The 27,817-nt window shown below is 41.3% G+C and overlaps 1 protein-coding gene across 1 annotated transcript in view; it reads right to left on the reverse strand.

The window, feature by feature from the left end:
* Nucleotides 1-27,817, reverse strand: part of LOC139551373 (receptor-type tyrosine-protein phosphatase mu-like) — a 565,336-nt gene that overhangs the window by 287,772 nt on the left and 249,747 nt on the right. Inside the window, exons 8-10 of the mRNA XM_071362858.1 lie at nucleotides 26,173-26,282; nucleotides 15,584-15,785; nucleotides 14,884-14,986 (exon numbers count right to left, since the gene is read on the reverse strand). Coding sequence (XP_071218959.1) covers nucleotides 14,884-14,986; nucleotides 15,584-15,785; nucleotides 26,173-26,282 — 415 coding nt within the window. The remainder of the gene's footprint in view (nucleotides 1-14,883; nucleotides 14,987-15,583; nucleotides 15,786-26,172; nucleotides 26,283-27,817) is intronic.

Raw genomic sequence — 27,817 nt, forward strand, 5'->3', positions numbered from 1 at the left:
AGCCATAAAGGTCAATGACCCCAGACCTCACAGCCCTCACAGCCATAAAGGTCAATGGGTTCTATAACTGATTACAAGTATTTTTTTAACGGATCCTAATTGGGATGTCAAATTGTATGTTCCTTTTGATGGCGTAGAAGGCCCTTCGTGCCTTGTCTCTCAGATCGTGGTTCGAGTCTATGGGTTCTTCAATTACATTGAGCTGATTTCTGACGAGCTGTTCCTTCTTTTTCCATAGTGTATTTCTGTATTGTTTTAGTGATTCACCATAGTGAAGGCGTAGGCTCAGGTTTTCTGGGTCTCTATGTTTTTGGTTGGACAGGTTTCTCAATTTCTTTGTTAGTTTTTTTTTTGCATTCATCATCAAACCATTTGTCATTGTTGTTAATTTTCTTAGGATGTCTGCTTGACATTTTTAGATTTGATAGGGAAGCTGAGAGGTCAAATATACTGTTTAGGTTTTCTACTGCTGAGTTCACACCTTCACTATTACAGTGAAACGTTTTGTCCAGGAAATTGTCTAGAAGGGATTGAATGTGTTGTTGCCTAACAGTTTTTTGGTAGATCTCCACACTACTTTCCTTCCATCTATAGAACTTCTTAACATTGAGCCGTCTCAGTCTCAGTAACTCAGTAACCAGATCCCAAATACTTATGGGAGATTCTGGAGCAGCGGCTGAGACAGCGTTTTCTACCACCATCAACAAAACACCACATGATGGAATTTCCCAGGGAAGAATGGTGTCTCATCCCTCCAATAGAGATCCAGACACTTGTAGAATCTATGACAAGGTGCATTGAAGCTGTTCTGGCTCCTGGTTGTCCAACGTCCGATTAATACACTTTATGTTGGTGTTTACATTATTTTGGCTGTTACCTGTACGTGTGTGTGTGTGTGTGTGTGTGTGTGTGTGTGTGTGTGTGTGTGTGTGTGTGTGTGTGTGTGTGTGTGTGTGTGTGTGTGTGTGTGTGTGTGTGTGTGTGTCTGTCTGTCTGTCTGTCTGTCTGTCTGTCTGTCTGTCTGTCTGTCTGTCTGTCTGTCTGTCGTATGGCTGTAGTCTGTGTGGGTGTGTGTCGGGTTGTAAGTAACCCTCTCTCCTGACCCAGCATCTCCCCAGCCTCCTCCAGCCTGTCCTCTCAGTCTTTAACCCTCTCTCTCCTAGATTACCGTTTACCGTTACATCGTAAAACGCTGCCGCCGTTGAAATGTGCCACATCATTTACACACCAGCTCCGGCAATTATTGTCTAGCTGTGTGTGTGTGTGTGTGTGTGTGTGTGTGTGTGTGTGTGTGTGTGTGTGTGTGTGTGTGTGTGTGTGTGTGTGTGATGGGAGGATCAAAGACATTGAAGGCTTATTTTAAGGAGTGTAGAAAATCACTTAACTGATTTTCAGAGGCATGCGTAGCTGGGTAGAGATGATATTTAGCGCTACGGGGTAGAAAGTAGCGGGAAAACAAACTCGCACTCTCTGTGAAACGAACCAGGTCGTATATACTACAGTTTATGTATGCACGCCAGATCAGTGTCTCAATGTGCGTGGGTTCTGGCCCAAGGTGATGATAGAGGAGGAAGAGGAGGATGACGAAGAGGAGGAGATAAAAACCAGGGTACACCATCGGGTTCCAAATTATCTGCTTCCAAAAGAGACAGAGAGAATACGTATTTATTTAGAGGTATATCAACATAGTGGGTATGTATGTATTTAGAGGTATATCACCATAGTGGGTATTTATTTAGAGGTATATCAACATAGTGGGTATGTATGTATTTAGAGGTATATCAACATAGTGGGTATGTATGTATTTAGAGGTATATCAACATAGTGGGTATGTATGTATTTAGAGGTATATCAACATAGTGGGTATTTATTTAGAGGTATATCAAAATAGTGGGTATTTATTTAGAGGTATATCAACATAGTGGGTATGTATGTATTTAGAGGTATATCACCATAGTGGGTATTTATTTAGAGGTATATCAACATAGTGGGTATGTATGTATTTAGAGGTATATCAACATAGTGGGTATGTATTTAGAGGTATATCAACATAGTGGGTATGTATGTATTTAGAGGTATATCAACATAGTGGGTATGTATGTATTTAGAGGTATATCAACATAGTGGGTATTTATTTAGAGGTATATCAACATAGTGGGTATGTATGTATTTAGAGGTATATCAACATAGTGGGTATTTATTTAGAGGTATATCAACATAGTGGGTATGTATGTATTTAGAGGTATATCAACATAGTGGGTATTTATTTAGAGGTATATCAAAATAGTGGGTATTTATTTAGAGGTATATCAACATAGTGGGTATGTATTTAGAGGTATATCAACATAGTGGGTATGTATGTATTTAGAGGTATATCAACATAGTGGGTATTTATTTAGAGGTATATCAAAATAGTGGGTATTTATTTAGAGGTATATCAACATAGTGGGTATGTACAGTGGGGAGAACAAGTATTTGATACACTGCCGATTTTGCAGGTTTTCCTACTTACAAAGCATGTAGAGGTCTGTAATTTTTATCATAGGTACACTTCAACTGTGAGAGACAGAATCTAAAACAAATATCCAGAAAATCACATTCTATGATTTTTAAGTAATTAATTTGCATTTTATTGCATGAAATAAGTATTTGATACATCAGAAAAGCAGAACTTAATATTTGGTACAGAAACCTTTGTTTGCAATTACAGAGATCATACATTTCCTGTAGTTCTTGACCAGGTTTGCACACACTGCAGCAGGGATTTTGGCCCACTCCTCCATACAGACCTTCTCCAGATCCTTCAGGTTTGGGGGCTGTCGCTGGGCAATACAGACTTTCAGCTCCCTCCAAAGATTTTCTATTGGGTTCAGGTCTGGAGACTGGCTAGGCCACTCCAGGACCTTGAGATGCTTCTTACGGAGCCACTCCTTAGTTGCCCTGGCTGTGTGTTTCGGGTCGTTGTCATGCTGGAAGACCCAGCCACGACCCATCTTCAATGCTCTTACTGAGGGAAGGAGGTTGTTGGCCAAGATCTCGCGATACATGGCCCCATCCATCCTCCCCTCAATACGGTGCAGTCGCCCTGTCCCCTTTGCAGAAAAGCATCCCCAAAGAATGATGTTTCCACCTCCATGCTTCACGGTTGAGATGGTGTTCTTGGGGTTGTACTCATCCTTCTTCTTCCTCCAAACACGGCGAGTGGAGTTTAGACCAAAAAGCTATATTTTTGTCTCATCAGACCACATGACCTTCTCCCATTCCTCCTCTGGATCATCCAGAGGGTCATTGGCAAACTTCAGAAGGGCCTGGACATGCGCTGGCTTGAGCAGGGGGACCTTGCGTGTGCTGCAGGATTTTAATCCATGACGGCGTAGTGTGTTACTAATGGTTTTCTTTGAGACTGTGGTCCCAGCTCTCTTCAGGTCATTGACCAGGTCCTGCCGTGTAGTTCTGGGTTGATCCCTCACCTTCCTCATGATCATTGATGCCCCACGAGGTGAGATCTTGCATGGAGCCCCAGACCAAGGGCGATTGACCGTCATCTTAAACTTCTTCCATTTTCTAATAATTGCGCCAACAGTTGTTGCCTTCTCACCAAGCTGCTTGCCTATTGTCCTGTAGTCCATCCTAGCCTTGTGCAGGTCTACAATTTTATCCCTGATGTCCTTACACAGCTCTCTGGTCTTGGCCATTGTGGAGAGGTTTGAGTCTGTTTGATTGCGTGTGTGGACAGGTGTCTTTTATACAGGTAACGAGTTCAAACAGGTGCAGTTAATACAGGTAATGAGTGGAGAACAGGAGGGCTTCTTAAAGAAAAACGAACAGGTCTGTGAGAGCCGGAATTCTTACTGGTTGGTAGGTGATCAAATACTTATGTCATGCAATAAAATGCAAATTAATTACTTAAAAATCATACAATGTGATTTTCTGGATTTTTGTTTTAGATTCCGTCTCTCACAGTTGAAGTGTAACTATGATAAAAATTACAGACCTCTACATGCTTTGTAAGTAGGAAAACCTGCAAAATCGGCAGTGTATCAAATACTTGTTCTCCCCACTGTATGTATTTAGAGGTATATCAACATAGTGGGTATTTATTTAGAGGTATATCAACATAGTGGGTATGTATTTAGAGGTATATCAACATAGTGGGTATGTATTAATTTAGAGGTATATCAACATAGTGGGTATTTATTTAGAGGTATATCAACATAGTGGGTATGTATTTATTTAGAGGTATATCAACATAGTGGGTACGTATTTATTTAGAGGTATATCAACATAGTGGGTATGTATTAATTTAGAGGTATATCAACATAGTGGGCATGTATTTAGAGGTATATCAACATAGTGGGTATGTATTTAATTAGAGGTATATCAACATAGTGGGTATTTATTTAGAGGTATATCAACATAGTGGGTATGTATTAATTTAGAGGTATATCAACATAGTGGGTATTTATTTAGAGGTATATCAACATAGTGGGTATTTATTTAGAGGTATATCAACATAGTGGGTATGTATTTAGAGGTATATCAACATAGTGGGTATGTATTTATTTAGAGGTATATCAACATAGTGGGTATTAATTTAGAGGTATATCAACATAGTGGGTATGTATTAATTTAGAGGTAGATCAACATAGTGGGTATTTATTTAGAGGTATATCAACATAGTGGGTATGTATTAATTTAGAGGTATATCAACATAATGGGTATTTATTTAGAGGTATATCACCATAGTGGGTATTTATTTAGAGGTATATCAACATAGTGGGTATGTATTTATTTAGAGGTAGATCAACATAATGGGTATTTATTTAGAGGTATATCAACATAGTGGGTATGTATTTATTTAGAGGTATATCAACATAGTGGGTATTAATTTAGAGGTATATCAACATAGTGGGTATGTATTAATTTAGAGGTATATTAACATAGTGGGTATGTATTTAGAGGTAGATCAACATAGTGGGTATGTATTTAGAGGTAGATCAACATAGTGGGTATGTATTTATTTAGAGGTATATCAACATAGTGGGTATTTATTTAGAGGTAGATCAACATAGTGGGTATGTATTAATTTAGAGGTATATCAACATAGTGGGTATTTATTTAGAGGTAGATCAACATAATGGGTATTTATTTAGAGGTATATCACCATAGTGGGTATTTATTTAGAGGTAGATCAACATAGTGGGTATGTATTAATTTAGAGGTATATCAACATAATGGGTATTAATTTAGAGGTATATCAACATAGTGGGTATTAATTTAGAGGTATATCACCATAGTGGGTATTTATTTAGAGGTATATCAACATAGTGGGTATGTATTTAGAGGTATATCAACATAGTGGGTATTAATTTAGAGGTATATCAACATAGTGGGTATGTATTTATTTAGAGGTATATCAACATAGTGGGTATAAATTTAGAGGTATATCAACATAGTGGGTATGTATTAATTTAGAGGTATATTAACATAGTGGGTATGTATTTAGAGGTAGATCAACATAGTGGGTATGTATTTATTTAGAGGTATATCAACATAGTGGGTATTTATTTAGAGGTAGATCAACATAGTGGGTATGTATTAATTTAGAGGTATATCAACATAGTGGGTATTTATTTAGAGGTAGATCAACATAATGGATATTTATTTAGAGGTATATCACCATAGTGGGTATTTATTTAGAGGTAGATCAACATAATGGGTATTAATTTAGAGGTATATCAACATAGTGGGTATTAATTTAGAGGTATATCACCATAGTGGGTATTTATTTAGAGGTATATCAACATAGTGGGTATTAATTTATAGGTATATCAACATAGTGGGTATGTATTTATTTAGAGGTATATCAACATAGTGGGTATTAATTTAGAGGTATATCAACATAGTGGGTATGTATTCATTTAGAGGTATATCAACATAGTGGGTATGTATTAATTTAGAGGTATATCAACATAATGGGTATTTATTTAGAGGTATATCAACATAGTGGGTATTTATTTAGAGGTATTTCAACATAGTGGGCATGTATTTATTTAGAGGTATTTCAACATAGTGGGTATTTAGAGGTATATAAACATAGTGGGTATTAATTTAGAGGTATATCAACATAGTGGGTATTTATTTAGAGGTATATCAACATAGTGGGTATGTATTAATTTAGAGGTATATCAACATAGTGGGTATTTATTTAGAGGTATATCAACATAGTGGGTATGTATTAATTTAGAGGTATATCAACATAGTGGGTACGTATTTATTTAGAGGTATATCAACATAGTGGGTATTTATTTAGAGGTATATCAACATAGTGGGTATTTATTTAGAGGTATATCAACATAGTGGGTGGGTATGTATTAATTTAGAGGTATATCAACATAGTGGGTATGTATTAATTTAGAGGTATATCAACATAGTGGGTATGTATTAATTTAGAGGTATATCAACATAGTGGGTACGTATTTATTTAGAGGTATATCAACATAGTGGGTATGTATTAATTTAGAGGTATATCAACATAGTGGGTATTAATTTAGAGGTATATCAACATAGTGGGTATTTATTAATTTAGAGGTATATCAACATAGTGGGTGGGTATGTATTAATTTAGAGGTATATCAACATAGTGGGTATTTATTTAGAGGTATATCAGCATTTATTGAGACGCATCCCTGAGAGTGACTGAGTGAAGAGGCGTCTTCTGGCTGCTGATGTGATGAGGGGCCATTTTAGTTTCAACACGACACCGTTGACTGATACACACTCTGCTTAATCCTTTTACAGGGACAGCTAGTGGAGACAGGGCCCTCTGGAAAAAACTGTGTTTGTGTGTGTGTGTGTGTGTGTGTGTGTGTGTGTGTGTGTGTGTGTGTGTGTGTGTGTGTGTGTGTGTGTGTGTGTGTGTGTGTGTGTGTGTGTGTGTGTGTGTGTGTGTGTGTGTGTGTCGAAGCCCTCTGGCAAAACATGTTCCCTGTAACGCATGACTGTCGTCGTCCTCCAAGAGATTAGCTAACCAGCATCAACATATCATTTTATACAGAATAGTAATTACACGAATATGAAAATATATATGAATACCACTACCTCTTCCTTCATCTGTATATTAATACTATTTAAAAGATAGATATAACTTATATATATATATAACAAGTTGTGTATCGATATGTGAACTGAAAGCTGATGGAAGAAGCTTAACATATGATATCTAATGTTGAACTAACTGTGTTAATATTCTGTGAAGTTGAAGGAAAGATGACACGTGGAGACCCTCGTTGGTTTTTTAACGAAGGCTACGCAGACATCATTGCAACCCCAAAAAGCCAATCAGACGGCTAGATAGAGTCATCAAATCAAACCCCAGTCACAAGGCGATGGACTCTGCCGACTCTGCTGTGATGCTGGGTAGGTAACAATGTGGTTCCCTTGGTAAAAACCTATTCATAAAAAAAAGATTTTATATTTTCAAGGGATCACCTACACTTTGAACAGAGAAGAGAGAGAGAGAGAGAGAGAGAGAGAGAGAGAGAGAGAGAGAGAGAGAGAGAGAGAGAGAGAGAGAGAGAGAGAGAGAGAGAGAGAGAGAGAGAGAGAGAGAGAGAGAGAGAGAGAGAGAGAGAGAGAGAGAGCAAAAGACGGCTTTTGTGGAGCGATGGGTAACGACCGTGCTTCGTGGGCAACCGTTGTTGATGTGTGCAGAGGGTCCCTGGTTCGCGCCCGTGTCGGGGCGAGGGGACGGTTTAAAGTTATACTGTTACATTGGATGTACATACTATTGTACATAGTCAATGGTAGGCTTCGAGGGGACTCCTATGGTAGGTTCACCTATAGCTCATCTCTTGGCAGTAGCACTGTAGACTACTTTATCACTGACCTCAACCCAGAGTCTCTCAGAGCGTTCACAGTCAGCCCACTGACACCCCTATCAGACCACAGCAAAATCACAGTCTACTTGAACAGAGCAATACTCAATCATGAGGCATCAAAGCCAAAGGAACTGAGTAACATTAAGAAATGCTATAGATGGAAGGAATGCAGTTTGGAAACCTACCAAAAAACAATTAGGCAACAGCAAATTCAATCCCTTTTAGACAACTTCCTGGGTAAAATGTTCCACTGCAATAGTGAAGGTGTAAACTTGGCAGTAGAAAATCTTAACAGTATATTTGACCTCTCAGCTTCCCTATCAAATCTAAAAATCTCAAATAGAAAACCGAAGAAAATGAACAACAATGACAAATGGTTTGATAAAGAATGCAAAAATCTAAGAAATAAATTGAGGAACCTGTCCAACCAAAAACATAGAGACCCGGAAAACCTGAGTCTACGCCTTCACTATGGCGAATCACTAAAACAATACAGAAATACACTACGGAAAAAGAAGGAACAGCACGTCAGAAATCAGCTCAATGTAATTGAAGACTCCATAGACTCTAACCAATTCTGGGAAAATTGGAAAACACTAAACAAACAACAACACGAAGAATTATCTATCCAAAATGGAGATGTATGGGTAAACCACTTCTCCAATCTTTTTGGCTCTATAACAAAGAATAAAGAACAAAAACATATACATGATCAAATACAAATCCTAGAATCAACTATTAAAGACTACCAGAACCCATTGGATTCTCCAATTACCTTGAATGAGTTACAGGACAAAATAAAAACCCTCAAACCCAAAAAGGCCTGTGGTGTTGATGGTATCCTTAATGAAATGATCAAATATACAGACAACAAATTCCAATTGGCTATACTAAAACTCTTTAACATCGTCCTTAGCTCTGGCATCTTCCCCAATATTTGGAACCAAGGACTGATCACCCCAATCCACAAAAGTGGAGACAAATTTGACCCCAATAACTACCGTGGAATATGCGTCAACAGTAACCTTGGGAAAATACTCTGCATTATCATTAACAGCAGACTCGTACATTTCCTCAATGAAAACAATGTACTGAGCAAATGTCAAATTGGCTTTTTACCAAATTACCGTACAACAGACCATGTATTCACCCTACACACCCTAATTGACAACCAAACAAACCAAAACAAAGGCAAAGTCTTCTCATGCTTTGTTGATTTCAAAAAAGCCTTCGACTCAATTTGGCATGAGGGTCTGCTATACAAATTGATGGAAAGTGGTGTTGGGGGTAAAACATACGACATTATAAAATCCATGTACACAAACAACAAGTGTGCGGTTAAAATTGGCAAAAAACACACACATTTCTTCACACAGGGTCGTGGGGTGAGACAGGGATGCAGCTTAAGCCCCACCCTCTTCAACATATATATCAACGAATTGGCGCGGGCACTAGAACAGTCTGCAGCACCCGGTCTCACCCTACTAGAATCCGAAGTCAAATGTCTACTGTTTGCTGATGATCTGGTGCTTCTGTCACCAACCAAGGAGGGCCTACAGCAGCACCTAGATCTTCTGCACAGATTCTGTCAGACCTGGGCCCTGACAGTAAATCTCAGTAAGACCAAAATAATGGTGTTCCAAAAAAGGTCCAGTCACCAGGACCACAAATTCCATCTAGACACCGTTGCCCTAGAGCACACAAAAAACTATACATACCTCGGCCTAAACATCAGCACCACAGGTAACTTCCACAAAGCTGTGAACGATCTGAGAGACAAGGCAAGAAGGGCCTTCTATGCCATCAAAAGGAACATAAATTTCAACATACCAATTAGGATCTGGCTAAAAATACTTGAATCAGTCATAGAGCCCATTGCCCTTTATGGTTGTGAGGTCTGGGGTCCGCTCACCAACCAAGACTTCACAAAATGGGACAAACACCAAGTTGAGACTCTGCATGCAGAATTCTGCAAAAATATCCTCCCTGTACAACGTAGAACACCAAATAATGCATGCAGAGCAGAATTAGGCCGATACCCACTAATTATCAAAATCCAGAAAAGAGCCGTTAAATTCTACAACCACCTAAAAGGAAGCGATTCCCAAACCTTCCATAACAAAGCCATCACCTACAGAGAGATGAATCTGGAGAAGAGTCCCCTAAGCAAGCTGGTCCTGGGGCTCTGTTCACAAACACAAACACACCCCACAGAGCACCAGGACAGCAATATAATTAGACCAAACCAAATCATGAGAGAACAAAAATATAATTACTTGACACATAGGCAACTAGAATGCTATTTGTGCCTAAACAGAGAGTACACAGTTGCAGAAAATCTGACCACTGTGACTGACCCAAAATGAAGGAAAGCTTTGACTATGTACAGACTCAGTGAGCATAGCCTTGCTATTGAGAAAGGCCGCCGTAGGCAGACCTGGCTCTCAAGAGAAGACAGGCTATGTGCAACACTGCCCACAAAATGAGGTGTAAACTGAGCTGCACTTCCTAACCTCCTGCCCAATGTATGACCATATTAGAGAGACATATTTCCCCCAGATTACACTGATCCACAAAGAATTAGAAAACAAATCCAATTTTGATAAACTCCCATATCTACTGGGTGAAATACCACAGTGTTGCATCACAGCAGCAAGATTTGTGACCTGTTGCCACAAGAAAAGGGCAACCAGTGAAGAACAAACACCATTTACAATCCATATTTATGTTGATTTATTTTCCCTTTTGTACTTTAACCATGTGTACATCGTTACAACACTGTACATACACATAATATGACATTTGTAATGTCTTTATTATTTTGGAACTTCTGTGAGTGTAATGTTTACTGTTCATTTCTATTCTTTATTTCACTTTTGTAAATTATCTACTTCACTTGCTTTGGCAATGTTAACATATTTTTCCCATGCCAATAAAGCCCCTTGAATTGAATTGAGAGGGAGACCCAGAGAGAGAGAGAGAAAGAGAGGACAGAGTAGAGAAAGAGAGAGAGAGAGAGAGAGAGAGAGAGAGAGAGAGAGAGAGAGAGAGAGAGAGAGAGAGAGAGAGAGAGAGAGAGAGAGAGAGAGAGAGAGAGAGAGAGAGAGAGAGAGAGAGAGAGAGAGAGAGAGAGAGAGAGAGAGAGAGAGAGAGAGAGAGAGAGAGAGAGAGACAGATAGAGAGACAGATAGAGAGAGAGAGGGAGGGAGCGAGAGAAAGAGAGAGACCCAGAGAGAGAAAGAGAGAGAGAGGGAGACCCAGAGAGAGAGAGGGAAAGAGAGGACAGAGTAGAGAAAGAGAGAGAGAGAGAGAGAGAGAGAGAGAGAGAGAGAGAGAGAGAGAGAGAGAGAGAGAGAGAGAGAGAGAGAGAGAGAGAGAAAGAGAGAGAAAGCGAGCGAGAGGGTAGAGAGATAGAGAGAGAGCCAGTGAAATAGAGTAGGTGTATACTTCCAAACTTTCAATTATCTCTTACCTTAATCACAAAATGACTCAAAAAATGCATGATTTATTCCTTTATTACTATTAGTGAGTCATATTGTACCCCGGATAGACATTATGAACATAATGACTTTCATACACTCAGTCTTTATTTTGTCAAGCGAAAATCAAAACACCAGTCCTTTCTCTAATGGTTAAGGTTATTCCATATCAAAACACCAGTCCGTTCTCTAATGGTTGAGGTTATTCCATATCAAAACACCAGTCCGTTCTCTAGTGGTTAAGGTTATTCCATATCAAAACACCAGTCCGTTCTCTAATGGTTAAGGTTATTCCATATCAAAACACCAGTCCGTTCTCTAATGGTTAAGGTTATTCAATATCAAAACACCAGTCATTTCACTAGTGGTTAAGGTTATTCCATATCAAAACACCAGTCCGTTCTCTAATGGTTAAGGTTATTCCATATTAAAACACCAGTCCGTTCTCTAATGGTTAAGGTTATTCCATATCAAAACACCAGTCATTTATCTAGTGGTTAAGGTTATTCCATATCAAAACACCAGTCCGTTCTCTAATGGTTAAGGTTATTCAATATCAAAACACCAGTCATTTCACTAGTGGTTAAGGTTATTCCATATCAAAACACCAGTCCGTTCTCTAATGGTTAAGGTTATTCCATATTAAAACACCAGTCCGTTCTCTAATGGTTAAGGTTATTCCATATCAAAACACCAGTCATTTATCTAGTGGTTAAGGTTATTCCATATCAAAACACCAGTCCGTTCTCTAGTGGATAAGGTTATTCCATATCAAAACACCAGTAATTTCACTAGTGGTGAACACTATAGATATCTAGCTATGTCCTTGTTAGATGAATTAGATGACAGTATTCAATACTGAGGCTTATGTTGTAGAACATTAGCATCCGATCATGTGATCTGGCTAACTGTTAACAAAGTGAATCTAAGTGCTGATCTCCAAAGAGGGAACTACAGTTAGAGTCTTTGTTCTGTGCAGAGAGGATCGAGGCTTCTATCGGTTAACTAAGAAGTAACACAGCATGGTAATTCATGTCATCATCTGATTCACGCTGTGTGTGTGTGTGTGTGTGTGTTTGTGTGTGTGTGTGTGTGTGTGTGTGTGTGTGTGTGTGTGTGTGTGTGTGTGTGTGTGTGTGTGTGTGTGTGTGTGTGTGTGTGTGTGTAATTCACGCTGTATTAATTCTAAACATACGTTAGTAATTAGACTGTATAGGAGGCTGAACAAGGCCCCCTGAACAGACTGTATAGGAGGCTGAACAAGGCCCCCTGAACAGACTGTATAGGAGGCTGAACAAGGCCCCCTGAACAGACTGTATAGGAGGCTGAACAAGGCCCCCTGAACAGACTGTATAGGAGGCTGAACAAGGCCCCCTGAACAGACTGTATAGGAGGCTGAACAAGGCCCTCTGAACAGACTGTATAGGAGGCTGAACAAGGCCCCCTGAACAGACTGTATAGGAGGCTGAACAAGGCCCCCTGAACAGACTGTATAGGAGGCTGAACAAGGCCCCCTGAACAGACTGTATAGGAGGCTGAACAAGGCCCCCTGAACAGACTGTATAGGAGGCTGAACAAGGCCCCCTGAACAGACTGTATAGGAGGCTGAACAAGGCCCCCTGAACAGACTGTATAGGAGGCTGAACAAGGCCCCCTGAACAGACTGTATAGGAGGCTGAACAAGGCCCCCTGAACAGACTGTATAGGAGGCTGAACAAGGCCCCCTGAACAGACTGTATAGGAGGCTGAACAAGGCCCCCTGAACAGACTGTATAGGAGGCTGAACAAGGCCCCCTGAACAGACTGTATAGGAGGCTGAACAAGGCCCCCTGAACAGACTGTATAGGAGGCTGAACAAGGCCCCCTGAACAGACTGTATAGGAGGCTGAACAAGGCCCCCTGAACAGACTGTATAGGAGGCTGAACAAGGCCCCCTGAACAGACTGTATAGGAGGCTGAACAAGGCCCCCTGAACAGACTGTATAGGAGGCTGAACAAGGCCCCCTGAACAGACTGTATAGGAGGCTGAACAAGGCCCCCTGAACAGACTGTATAGGAGGCTGAACAAGGCCCCCTGAACAGAATCAAATGGCGCGGCAGCAACCTGATAGCAATATTAAAAACACTCTGGATTTCTTTCTTTCAATTTTTCCTGTCTACTTTATTGTATTTTTTCCTGTCTTTTTTAGTGTATTTTTTCCTGTCTATTTTCCTGTCTTTTTTCCTGTCTTTTTTCCTGTCTTTTTTCCTGTCTTTTTCCTGTATATCTTCCTGTATTTTTTTATTGTCTATTTTCCTGTCTATTTTCCTGTCTTTTGCTGTTTTTTCCATGTCTTTTCCTGTCTTTTTTCTGTCTGTTTCCTGTCTTTTTTATTGTATTTTTTCCTGTCTTTTTCCTGTCTTTTTTCCTGTATTTCTTTATTGTCTATTTTCCTGTCTTTTCCTGTCTTTTTTCTGTCTTTTTCCTGTCTTTTTTATTGTATTTTTTCCTGTCTATTTTTCTGTCTTTTTTCCTGTCGTTTTCCTGTATATTTTATTGTCTTTTTTATTGTATATTTTCCTGTCTATTTTCCTGTCTTTTTTCCTGTCTATTTTCCTGTCTCTTTTCCTGTCTTTTTTTCCTGTCTTTGAGACATTCATTAGGACACTTTCTGAATGATACCTGCTAGAAGATTAAAAATGCAGTCATAACAGATCGTTCTCTCTTTCTTGTTCAGGCATTAGCGAGGGCAGCTAAACGTGGCATAAGAGTTGAGTTAACAGGGCTGAGGACCTGCAGGCTGATATATTTCATCTCTAAAGGACTCAGATTAGATGATAAAGTATAAAAATCTGTTTTTATATCAAGTCAAATCTCATCGTATAGGATCCCCTTCATTTATAATCCAAGATGAGGACCAATCTCTCTCTCTCTCTCTCTCTCTGGATTGATGTGCATAGGGTGTATTCGTCTACAGTCTAACATTGTTGTGTATTAGAATATGGCAGTTTGTAAGACATCGATCAAACATCCCTCATTAACACCAGATGTCCTTCCTAACGAGAAAGAAGATACCAGAGAAAAAGCTGTCTCGCATGATGCATCTGTGTCACCACAGTGTCTCTACCGCAGCGTAACGTGTCTGATATGAACTAATGATTGACCCATCCAGCAGAGAGAGGGCCTGTCTTCCCTGTACCAGCCTGGTGGCTTGGTGTGAGTTGAACCCACTGAACCAGCGCAGTACATAAAAGGCCTTCGGAGGGAAGAGATTCTGAACTCTTTGTTCTCTGCTTTTAAAAAGGAGGAAGGTTCTCCTCCGCAGGAATACATCTACAAAACACATCGAGTTTCCTGGAACTTTATGATGCCAATGTATTATCATGGCCGTTGTGTTCTTGTCATTACATGGTGCTAAGAGAAACTGTTTTGGTGTAGTCAAACAGATTTCACAAACTATATTTGTGTGTGTGTGTGTGTGTGTGTGTGTGTGTGTGTGTGTGTGTGTGTGTGTGTGTGTGTGTGTGTGTGTGTGCCATCCTACCTGACAGGCGCCCCTCGGCTCTGCGCAGGTTTCAGCAGGACAGTCACTGTGCTGTCTGTCTGGTTCAGAGATGTCTCCTGGTCATAGGCTGGCATGGAGGGAGCTAGAAGGACAACACACACATCAGTCTCCTCTAGTTATAAGGACAACACACACATCAGTCTCCTCTAGATAGGACAACACACACATAAATCTCCTATTTTTAGTGTCTAGGCTAGAGGATAGGGGTCTAGTGTTAGTGTCTAGGCTAGAGGATAGGGGTCTAGTGTTAGTGTCTAGGCTAGAGGATAGGGGTCTAGTGTTAGTGTCTAGGCTAGAGGATAGGGGTCTAGTGTTAGTGTCTAGGCTAGAGGATAGGGGTCTAGTGTTAGAGGCTAGAGGATAGGGGTCTAGTGTTAGTGTCTAGGCTAGAGGATAGGAGTCTAGTGTTAGTGTCTAGGCTAGAGGATAGGGGTCTAGTGTTAGAGGCTAGAGGATAGGGGTCTAGTGTTAGTGTCTAGGCTAGAGGATAGGGGTCTAGTGTTAGTGTCTAGGCTAGAGGATAGGGGTCTAGTGTTAGTGTCTAGGCTAGAGGATAGGGGTCTAGTGTTAGTGTCTAGGGATACATTTTAGACTGGTGAAGAGTGTGATGACTGGGGGGCCATAGCCCTTGGATATATACTCGTGCCTACGCGGCAGGAGTTAGGGGCTAGGGACTGACCTGATATCTTGGTGGTGAACTGTGTGATGACTGGGGGGCCATAGCCCTTGGCGGTGGAGGCTCTGAGAGTGAAGGAGTAGGTGGATCCTGGGTAGAGACCCAGGAAGATGTGGCTGCTCTCGTTGACGTGGTTCAGGACTTTCCCACTCTGGTTGGATAGATCCAGCTCAGGATCAAAGGAGCTCACTGCCTTGAAGGAGATCTGAAAACAGACAGACAGACAGAGTGACATGATTAAGCAGGGCATAATGTGTTCCTCTCAGGAACGTGACCTGCTAGTACAGGAAAATGTGATCGTCATTGGTATAAAGTCCTTAGCTCAACACCAGCGATCCTGCCAAGTGGTGCAGGCCTCCAGTACAGTGCAGGTGGGTGGCCAGAGTTAAGACCATCGTGGATGCAGGTTTTTGCTCCAACCAAATACGTTTAACCATGTTTTTGGGCTGTACTTGCTAGAAATCACAGACAGAAAGTTATAGATCCTGCTGAAGAGCTGTGATTGTTTATCTAGTATCATCACCCAACACGTTAACTCTCTGTAGTCTAGTTGTTTATCTAGTATCATCACCTAACACGTTAACTCTCTGTTGTCTAGTTGTTTATCTAGTATCATCACCCAACACGTTAACTCTCTGTAGTCTTGTTGTTTCAGAATAATAATACCAGTTAAATTTATTCCTCCTCCATTAATGTACCCATAAGCACCACAGCTCTGGAGGGAGAAGCATTAAGGTGTGTGTCCGTCTTTTTAATATTCATTTTAAATATCTATAAAGCCCCACTTTAAGACAACACTCCTGCTTCCTCATAATAGAAAGCTTCCATTATAATTCCAATTAAAAAACACAAAGGAACAGTTTGGAGTGCTGCATAATTTGTGTCCATCAAGTTTCTGAAATGCTTGGAGGCCTTTTCTCATTTTGTCTTTGTCTGCGTGTGGAATGAGTCTGGCGTGTGTGTGTGTGTGTGTGTGTGTGTGTGTGTGTGTGTGTGTGTGTGTGTGTGTGTGTGTGTGTGTGTGTGTGTGTGTGTGTGTGTGTGTGTGTGTGTGTGTGTGTGTGTGTCATTTGGTCTTTGTCTGGTGGAATGAGTCTGCTGTGATGCCAAATCCTTTATCATAACATTTCAGAGAGAGAGAGGGAGGGAGGGAGGGAGGGAGGGAAGATATACAGAGAGAGAGCGGGAGAGAAAGAGAGAGAGAGAGAGAGAGAGAGAGAGAGAGAGAGAGAGAGAGAGAGAGAGAGAGAGAGAGAGAGAGAGAGAGAGAGAGAGAGAGAGAGAGAGAGAGAGAGAGAGAGAGAGAGAGAGAGAGAGAGAAATTGTGAAATGACTTGTCTACATTGTTGGGCACTCAAACAGGTTTTTACAATTAAAATGAGACTGACGTGACGTGACGACGGGAGGGGAGGAGAACTAAAAGCTGATTAATTGTGCAGATCGTTTCCTAGCTGGGAAACGAACATGTAGCTGTTGTTAGGATGCTGTACACAATGTTTATAATTTAAACAAGTCAAGTATACAGAATGACAACTACTCATTATGTTATGCAGAATACATGGCAATACTATAGTCTACTACATGTACACCATAGACATTTAGGGTTTCACAAAATGTAAGTCTACTGAATAAAAGCAGTGTAATTACACTGTTTTAGGTCCCTAAATTAAAATGGAAGGGAAAAAAAGGTTATGGATAGACAGCCAACCAACCAACCAACCAACCAACCAACCGGCCGGCCGGACGGACGGACGGACGGACGGACGGACGGACAGACAGACGGACGGACGGACAGACAGACAGACAGACAGACAGACAGACAGACAGACAGACAGACAGACAGACAGACAGACAGACAGACAGACAACCAACCAGACAGCCAGTGAGACAGCCAGCGAGACAGCCAGTGAGACAGACAGTGAGACAGACAGACAGACAGACAGACAGACAGACAGACAGACAGACAGACAGACAGACAGACAGACAACCAGACAGCCAGTGAGACAGACAGTGAGACAGACAGACAGACAGACAGACAGACAGACAGACAGACAGACAGACAGACAGACAGACAGACAGACAGCCAGTGAGACAGCCAGCGAGACAGCCAGTGAGACAGCCAGTGAGACAGCCAGTGAGACAGACAGTGAGACAGATAGACAGACAGACAGACAGACAGACAGACAGACAGACAGACAGACAACCAACCAGCCAGAACCCAGCGAGACAGACAGACAGACAGACAGACAGACAGACAGACAGGCAGACAGACAGACAGACAGACAGACAGACAGACAGACAGACAGACAGACAGACAGACAGACAGACAGACAACCAACCAGCCAGCCAGCCAGCCAGCCAGCCAGCCAGACAGCCAGCAAGACAGATAGGCAGACAGACAGACAGACAGACAGGGAACTGAATCTGTCTGGTCTAGGAAGCTGACAGTGGGTATGTCCCAAATAGACCATATCCTCTATATATTGTAGTGCACTACATTTAACCAAAACTCGATGGGCCATTTAACCAAAACTCGATGGGCCCCGGTGAAAAGTAGTGCACTATTAAGGGAATAGGGTGCCATTTGAGACGACAACAGTGTTCACAGTGCCTGGTCCGAGGAAAGAGGGAGAGGAGCTGAAATCTGTGTTTGATCAGAGTTTGTCAGAAGGGATCTCACTTTGAGCCCTTTGATTGTGTCAAATCAAAGACAGGCTGTAAGGAATCAACTGACAAAATACATAGAGGTCAGAGAACTAGGCTGGAAAGGTGTGAGACGAACACACACACACACACACACACACACACACACACACACACACACACACACACACACACACACACACACACACACACACACACACACACACACACACACACACACACACACACACACACACACACACACACACACACACACACACGCAACCACAGACACACACACACACACACTGTTCTGTTTGTCAGTGAGTACTACCAGGAAACAGTTCTGTCTGTCAGTGAATACTACTAGGAAACAGTTCTGTCTGTTAGTGAATACTACCAGGAAACAGTTCTGTCTGTCACTGAATACTACCAGGAAACAGTTCTGTCTGTCAGTGAATACTACCAGGAAACAGTTCTGTCTGTCAGTGAATACTACCAGGAAACAGTTCTGTCTGTCAGTGAATACTACCAGGAAACAGTTCTGTCTGTTAGTGAATACTACCGGGAAACAGTTATGTTTGTCAGTGAATACTACCAGGAAACAGTTCTGTCTGTCAGTGAATACTACCAGGAAACAGTTCTGTCTGTCAGTGAATACTACCAGGAAACAGTTCTGTCTGTCAGTGAATACTACCAGGAAACAGTTCTGTCTGTCAGTGAATACTACCAGGAAACAGTTCTGTCTGTCAGTGAATATTACCAGGAAACAGTTCTGTCTGTCAGTGAATACTACCAGGAAACAGTTCTGTCTGTCAGTGAATACTACCAGGTAACAGTTCTGTCTGTCAGTGAATACTACCAGGAAACAGTTATGTCTGTCAGTGAATACTACCAGGAAACAGTTCTGTTTGTTAGTGAATACTTCCAGTAACTCAATCAAATGGGGAGAAGAGTATAGCTAAACAATTATTTTGGCAGAAATGCCTTCTGGAACATGTGAACTTTCATGTGCCTTAATAACAAGCTTGTATGCCATCTGTAAAAACGAATACAAATGTTCAATTACGAGCCAATTTGGTTTAGCCACAGAAAAGCTGTAGCTAGCTACAAACCAAACGGAAAATACACGCTGCTGTGAAGCATTCATCCATGTATATGGGTAAGAGTCTAGCAACATTGTCAGATATTACACGATTCTAATTTTGTCCGAAAATAATTTTCATTGCAAGTTAACGCAAACTTAGCTTGCTGGCTCGCTAGCTATCATTACGTGTATGATCTGTGTAGTGATATTATTTGTATCTCCGCACTGCCATCTGCACCGCTAGTTATAGCCTAATGTTAGCTAGCAAGCTAACATTGCATTTAGTTGGTTAGCTTTAGCTACCTGCATATTGCTACTGCTGCATTTCATACATGGTGTCTAGCTATGACAATTGGCGTGTACTGTAGCTATGGGTTAGGATTATGGTTCATTGTTTAGCTAGCTAGCTACATAAAACATTCTCCCAAGCGGGTTTGACACCTACTCCAATTACCTGCTGCACTGCTGCTTAGATTCCACCTGGAGATCTGTTCACCGTCTGTCCTGGCCTGTCTTCCCTTGTCTAGTACAGGTACCCCCACCACACTCCCCCCTCTCTCTCTCCCGAGCTTTTGCTCGCCTCCAGCACACACACACTGTTTGGGCGAGTGACTCTGAACTTGCAATGGCTAGCCCCAAGTCGTTATGTTTTTTTTCTTGTGCATTTTACTATTTCGCTATTTGCCTCATGACTCCTGCATGCTTTGTTGACTATGAACTTGCTTGTTTACCCAACCCTGGGACAGACTGTTTGTTCCCATACTCGGGACTCTGACTCTCTATTGGTTACAAAGACTTTTTGGCCTCCCATCCTATTTTAACCACCTCTCGCCGGCTTTGTATTCATGTTACTTGATGAAATTGCTGTACAATATGATCTTGTTGCCATCTAATGCAAATTCAAATGTCATAAATCAACACTGCAGAGCTCTCTTTGTCCTCTGCCGTGCCCTGATTGTATTACTGCTGATGATATCTGGAAATGTGCATGTACACCCTGGCCCATCCACTGTTGCTAGACCCAATTTTGATTTCTGCTCTGATATCTGTTTCACTGATTTCTGCTCTCGTAAAAAGCCTGGGTTTTCTGCACATTAACACTAGAAGCGTATAACCTAATCCAGATGTGTTGGTCACAACTGAGACGTGGTTAAGGAAGAGTGTTTTGAATACTGATGTTAACCTTTCTGGTTCTAACCTTTTTCAGCAAGACAGATCAATCCAAAGGTGGTAATCTTTACCAAGGATCACCTTCAGTGCTCGGTTGTCTCCACCAAGTCTGTCCCCAAACTATTTGATTTGCTGATTTTAAGCATTCAACTTTCAAATAGAATTTTTGTTGACTGTTGCTGGGTTTTATCATCCTCCATCAGCACCAGTCTGTGCCCTACCTGCCCTAAGCTCTCTCCTGGCCCCTCCCCTGGCCCTTTACACTAAGTCTGAATTTGTCCTGCTTGGTGACCTACACTGGGATATGCTTAAACCAACTGACCAAGTCCTAAAGCAATGGGACTCCCTAAATCTTTCTGAGATTATTACCAATCCCAATTGTTAACAAATACATCCCCACAAAGAAAATGAGATTTTAAAAAACAGGTTCAGCCCCAGGTTCGACCGTGGTCTGGCAGAGTTACTCCACGTCAAGAATTGCATTTGGCAAAAGGCTCGGCACACGCATACTCAGGCTGACTGGCTCTCGTTCAGGCAAATGAGAAATAAGTGCACTCAGGCTATCCGGAAGGCCAAAACAACTGATACAGTCTTATATTCAGCTGGCAACTCCCTGGACTTTGTGTTAAACACTCTAAAACAAAGCTTTCTTAGTGTCCAACAAGCTTTCTCTGTCCTTAACCTTGTTCTGAACACCTCCAAAACAATTGGTGTGATTACTACCTCTGTGTCACGCCCTGACCATAGAGAGCTGTTTATTCTCTATGTTGGTTAGGTCGGGGTATGATTTAGGGTGGGTTATCTAGGGGAATTGTATGTCTACGTTGGCCTGATGTGGTTCCCAATCAGAGGCAGCTGTTTATCGTTGCCTCTGATTGAGGATCATATTTAGGCAGCCATTTCCCCATTGTGCTTTGTGGGATCTTGTCTAGGTATAGTTGCCAGTGAGCATTATATCAGCTTTACGTTTCGTTTGTTCGCTTTATTGTTTTTGTTCTTTGAGTTTTCTCTTCCTAATAAAAGGGATGGAAACATACCCCGCTGCATCTTGGTCCAATCATTATGACAAACGTGACACTCTGAGGGTTTAGATCTTGAGGTAGTCCACCTCATACAAGTACTTGGGAGTATGGCTAGACGGCACACTGTCCTTCTCTCAGCACATATCAAAGCTGCAGACTAAAGTTAAATCTAGACTTGGTTTCCTCTATCGTAATCGCTCCTCTTTCACCCCAGCTGCCAAACTAACCCTGATTCAGATGGCCATCCTACCCATGCTAGATTATGGAGACGTAATCTTTAGATCGGCAGGTAAGGGTGCTCTCGAGGGGCTAGATGTTCTTTACCATTCGGCCATCAGATTTGCCACCAATGCTCCTTAGAGGACACATCACTGCACTCTATACTCCTCTGTAAACTGGTCATCTCTGTATACCTGCCGAAAGACTCACTGGTGATGCTTATTTATAAAACCCTCTTAGGCCTCACTCCCCCCTATCTGAGATATCTACTGCAGCCCTCATCCTAAACATACAACACCCGTTCTGCCAGTCACATTCTGTTAAAGGTCCCCAAAGCACACACATCCCTGGGTCACTCCTCTTTTCAGTTCGCTGCAGCTAGCGACTGGAACGAGCTGCAACAAACACTCAAACTGGACAGTTTTATCTCCATCTCTTCATTCAAAGACTCAATCATGGACACTCTTACTGACAGTTGTGGCTGCTTTGTGTGATGTATTGTTGTCTCTACCTTCTTGCCCTTTGTGCTGTTGTCTGTGCCAAATAATGTTTGTACCATGTTTTGTGCTTCTACCATGCTGTGCTGCTGCCATGTTGTGTTGCTACCATGTTGTGTTGCTACCGTGTTGTGTTGCTACCATGTTGTTGTTATGTTGTGTTGGTACCATGCCGTGTTGTCATGTGTTGCTGCCATGTTATGTTGTTATGTTGTCGTCTTAGGTCCCTCTTTTTGTAGTGTTGTGTAAATAAATAAATAAAAACAAACCGACCAAAACAAAACTGGACAGGCACTGCCCTAAAAACAAAAGTACTGTAATTTGATAGTAAAACACCTGCTGTTAGGAAACTGAGTCCTCTTTTACTGCTGTCTGCTATGTTAGTCTCAGTACGTTCGTCTCTGAAGTATAAAAAATATAGGACAAAACACACATCACGACAATGTGTGTTTTGTCCTATATTTTTTATTTTTTATTTTCAATACCAGTCCCCGTCCCCGCAGGAGGCCTTCTGGTAGGCCGTCCGTCTGTCATTGTAAATAAGAAGTTGTTCTTACCCGACTAGTCTAGTTAAATAAAGTTTAAATAAAAAAATTAAATTAAAACATGTCTAAGTATAAGACTCCACTTTGCCAGATGATCACATGACCCATTAAGTTAGCCAGGTGTGTCTGGGGTGACTATGGTCATCTATTGTATTTCATGATCACATGACCCATTAAGTTAGCCAGGTGTGTCTGGGGTGACTATGGTCATCTATTGTATTTCATGATCACATGACCCATTAAGTTAGCCAGGTGTGTCTGGGGTGACTATGGTCATCTATTGTATTTCATGATCATGAACATGTGTACTGTCGTGGCCAAAAGTGTTGACACAATGACACAAATATTAATTTTCACAAAGTCTGCTGCCTCAGTTTGTATGATGTCAATTTGCATATACTCCAGAATGTTATGAAGAGTGATCAGATGAATTGCAATTAATTGCAAAGTCCCTCTTTGCCATGCAAATGAACTGAATCCCCCAAAAACATTTCCACTGCATTTCAGCCCTGCCACAAAAGGAACCAGCTGACATCATGTCAGTGATTCTCTCGTTAACACAGGTGTGAGTGTTGATGAGGACAAGGCTGGAGATCACTTTGTCATGCTGATTGAGTTTGAATAACAGACTGGAAGCTTCAAAAGGAGGGGGGTGCTTGGAATCATTGTTCTTCCTCTGTCAACCATGGTTACCTGCAAGGAAAAATGTGCTGTCATCATTGCTTTGCACAAAAAGGGCTTCACAGGCAAGGATTTTGCTGCCAGTAAGATTGCACCTAAATCAACCATTTATCGGATCATCAAGAACTTCAAGGAGAGCGGTTCAATTGTTGTGAAGAAGGCTTCAGGGCGCCCAGGAAAGTCCAGCAAGCGCCAGAACCATCTCCTAAAGTTGATTCAGCTGCGGGATTGGGGCACCACCAGTACAGAGCTTGCTCAGGAATGGTAGCAGGCGGGTGTGAGTGCATCTGCACGCACAGTGAGGCCAAGACTTTTGGAGGATGGCCTGGTGTCAAGAAGGGCAGCAAAGAAGCCACTTCTCTCCAGGAAAAACATCAGGGACAGACTGATATTCTGCAAAAGGTACAGGGATTGGACTGCTGAGGACTGGGGTGAAGTCATTTTCTCTGATGAATCCCCTTTCCGATTGTTTGGGGCATCCAGAAAACAGCTTGTCTGGAGAAGACAAGGTGAGCGCTACCATCAGTCCTGTGTCATGCCAACAGTAAAGCATCCTGAGACCATTCATGTGTGAAGTTGCTTCTCAGCCAAGGGAGTGGGCTCACTTACAATTTTGCCTAAGAACACAGCCTTGAATAAAGAATGGTACCAACACATCCTCCGAGAGCAACTTCTCCCAACCATCCAGGAACAGTTTGGTGACAGGAACAGTTTGGTGATGAACAATGCCTCTTCCAGCATGATGGAGCACCTTTCCATAAGGCAAAAGTGATAACTAAGTGGCTCGGGGAACAAAACATCAATATTTTGGGTCCATGGCCAGGAAACTCCCCAGACCTTAATCCCATTGAGAACTTGTGGTCAATCCTCAAGAGGCGGGTAGACAAACAAAAACCCACAAATTCTGACAAACTCCAAGCATTGATTATGCAAGAATGGGCTGCCATCAGTCAGGATGTGGCCCAGAAGTTAATTGACAGCATGCCAGGGCGGATTGCTGAGGTCCTGAAAAAGAAGGGTCAACACTGCAAATATTGACTCTTTGCATCAACTTCATGTAATTGTCAATAAAAGCCTTTGACACGTATAAAATGCTTGTAATTATACTTCAGTATTCCATAGTAATATCTGACAAAAATATCTAAAGACACTGAAGCAGCAAACTTTGTGAAAATTAATATTTGTGTCATTCGCAAAACATTTGGCCACGACTGTACATGTCTAGACAGTAGTGACCCATCCACTTAGCTGGATGTGGCTGGGGGGTGGTTATAGCATTTATTTCACATGACCCATAAATGTAGACAAGTGTGTCTGGATAAGAATCAACTAATAATTAAAAAATATATTTTTATCTGGACACTTTCAAAGTCAGATTAGAATATAGGCCAAGGACTAGAGAAAATGTATTTTTACACAGAGTTTTTCCTTATTCTAGTGTTCTACTTACACCACTTTTAGTCTTGAAATCCTTGGTTGTTTACTACACAACCTTACTCACTCTTTTTAGCACGTGGCCTCATATGTGAATCCTTAAAGAGATGGGTGGGGCTAAGGCTTAAGAGGGTTTGAACAATGCTGAATAGGTGGTATAATATGTATACTGTATATATAGACAGTACCAATCAAAAGTTTGGACACACCTAGTCATTCAAGGTATTTTCTTTATTTTTACTATTTTCTACATTGTAGAATAATAGTGAAGACATCAAAACTAAGAAATAACACATATGGAATCACGTAGTAACCAAAAAAGTGTTTAACAAATCAAAATATATTTTATATTTTACATTTGTCAAGGTAGCCAACCTTTGCCTTGATGACAGCTTTGCACACTCTTGGCATTCTCTCAACCAGCTTCATGAGGTAGTCACCTGGAATGCGTTTCAATTAACAGGTGTGCCTTGTCAAAAGTTAATTTGTGGAATGTACTGTGTTTGATCCAATCAGTTGTGTTGTGACACGGTAGGGGTGGTACACAGAATATAGGCATATTTAGCTAACTATATATGTTGGAAATTAAATGTTGGAGAAAATACAGGCAGGCACCACATTACTACAAGACAAAACCGATCAATCAAGCATGACGGTGTTGTAAGTATAAAAGCAAAGCTTGCTTTTATATAATTTTTTTAAAAAGCTTGAAAAGGTAGTTTGGGAGGTTTGAATCCTAAGTAACCTGCGCACACATTGCTTGAAGTGCAATAGACCAATATACAGTAGCTTCTGTAGTAGGTCAAAGCTGTGTGCAGGAAAACCATGGTAGAGCATGGGTGGAGTAGGCATTGTGGTGCTCATGTGTATTTCCGTTATTTTTCGGCTTCAGACCAATGCCTAATTCTCCTGTCTTTTTCTAAGGTAGATAACCTACCTAATATTCAACATTAGATAGAGTTCAGGGGCTTGGTTAGCTGGCATGGGTTTAAACAACCTTTACATGGGCACAAAGGCCTGTAGTTTAGTAGCCTAGAAAAGTCTGGGATGTGTGATATTTTCTGATTTTGTTTTTGTCCATTTGAGGTTGTTCCACAGGAATAAGGAGGTGCGATCCTGGGTCTACTGTCTTGCTTCAGTGGTTCTCTAAAAGGACAACGATTCAGAAGAGACAGAAATGGAACGCCGGACAAGAAGAAGAAAAAAAAATTGACTCTGTGTGTGTTTGATAATTGACTAAATTCAATCAATCGATCGAGCATTCATTCAATCGATCAATAAATACGTGAATTACCTCGTACTGAGTGATGATTCCGTAGGTCTGGGCTGGTTCTCTCCATTTCAGGATCATCTTCTCTTCATAAGCACTGCCCTGGATGGACTCCAGAGGGACCGCTCCAGGTACTGAGGGGGACAGGAACATACAATGCATAAGAGAGACACAAAGCTTCATTACACATATAGTAGTACTGAGAGGATACGACTAGAACCCACATTACACACATAGTAGTACTGAGAGGATATGACTAGAACTCATTACACATAGTAGTACTGAGAGGATATGACTAGAACCATCATTACACACATAGTAGTACTGAGAGGATACGACTAGAACCCACATTACACACATAGTAGTACTGAGAGGATATGACTAGAACCATCATTACACACATAGTAGTACTGAGAGGATACGACTAGAACCCACATTACACACATAGTAGTACTGAGAGGATACGACTAGAACCCACATTACACACATAGTAGTACTGAGAGGATATGACTAGAACCCACATTACACATATAGTAGTACTGAGAGGATATGACTAGAACCATCATTACACACATAGTAGTACTGAGAGGATACGACTAGAACCCACATTACACACATAGTAGTACTGAGAGGATAAGACTAGAACCCACATTACACATATAGTAGTACTGAGAGGATATGACTAGAACCATCATTACACACATAGTAGTACTGAGAGGATACGACTAGAACCCACATTACACACATAGTAGTACTGAGAGGATATGACTAGAACCATCATTACACACATAGTAGTACTGAGAGGATATGACTAGAACCCACATTACACACATAGTAGTACTGAGAGGATATGACTAGAACCCACATTACACACATAGTAGTACTGAGAGGATATGACTAGAACTCATTACACACATAGTAGTACTGAGAGGATACGACTAGAACCCACATTACACACATAGTAGTACTGAGAGGATACGACTAGAACCCACATTACACACATAGTAGTACTGAGAGGATACGACTAGAACCCACATTATACATAGTAGTACTGAGAGGATACGACTAGAACCCACATTACACACATAGTAGTACTGAGAGGATACGACTAGAACCCACATTACACATAGTAGTACTGAGAGGATACGACTAGAACCCACATTACACACATAGTAGTACTGAGAGGATACGACTAGAACCCACATTACACATAGTAGTACTGAGAGGATACGACTAGAACCCACATTACACATAGTAGTACTGAGAGGATATGACTAGAACCCACATTACACATAGTAGTACTGAGAGGATATGACTAGAACCCACATTACACACATAGTAGTACTGAGAGGATACGACTAGAACTCACATTATACATAGTAGTACTGAGAGGATATGACTAGAACCCACATTACACACATAGTAGTACTGAGAGGATATGACTAGAACCCACATTACACACATAGTAGTACTGAGAGGATATGACTAGAACCCACATTACACACATAGTAGTACTGAGAGGATATGACTAGAACCCACATTACACATAGTAGTACTGAGAGGATATGACTAGAACCCACATTACACATAGTAGTACTGAGAGGATATGACTAGAACTCATTACACATAGTAGTACTGAGAGGATATGACTAGAACCCACATTACACAT

Source organism: Salvelinus alpinus, chromosome 23 (assembly GCF_045679555.1).
Source record: "Salvelinus alpinus chromosome 23, SLU_Salpinus.1, whole genome shotgun sequence".
NCBI lineage: Eukaryota > Metazoa > Chordata > Actinopteri > Salmoniformes > Salmonidae > Salvelinus > Salvelinus alpinus.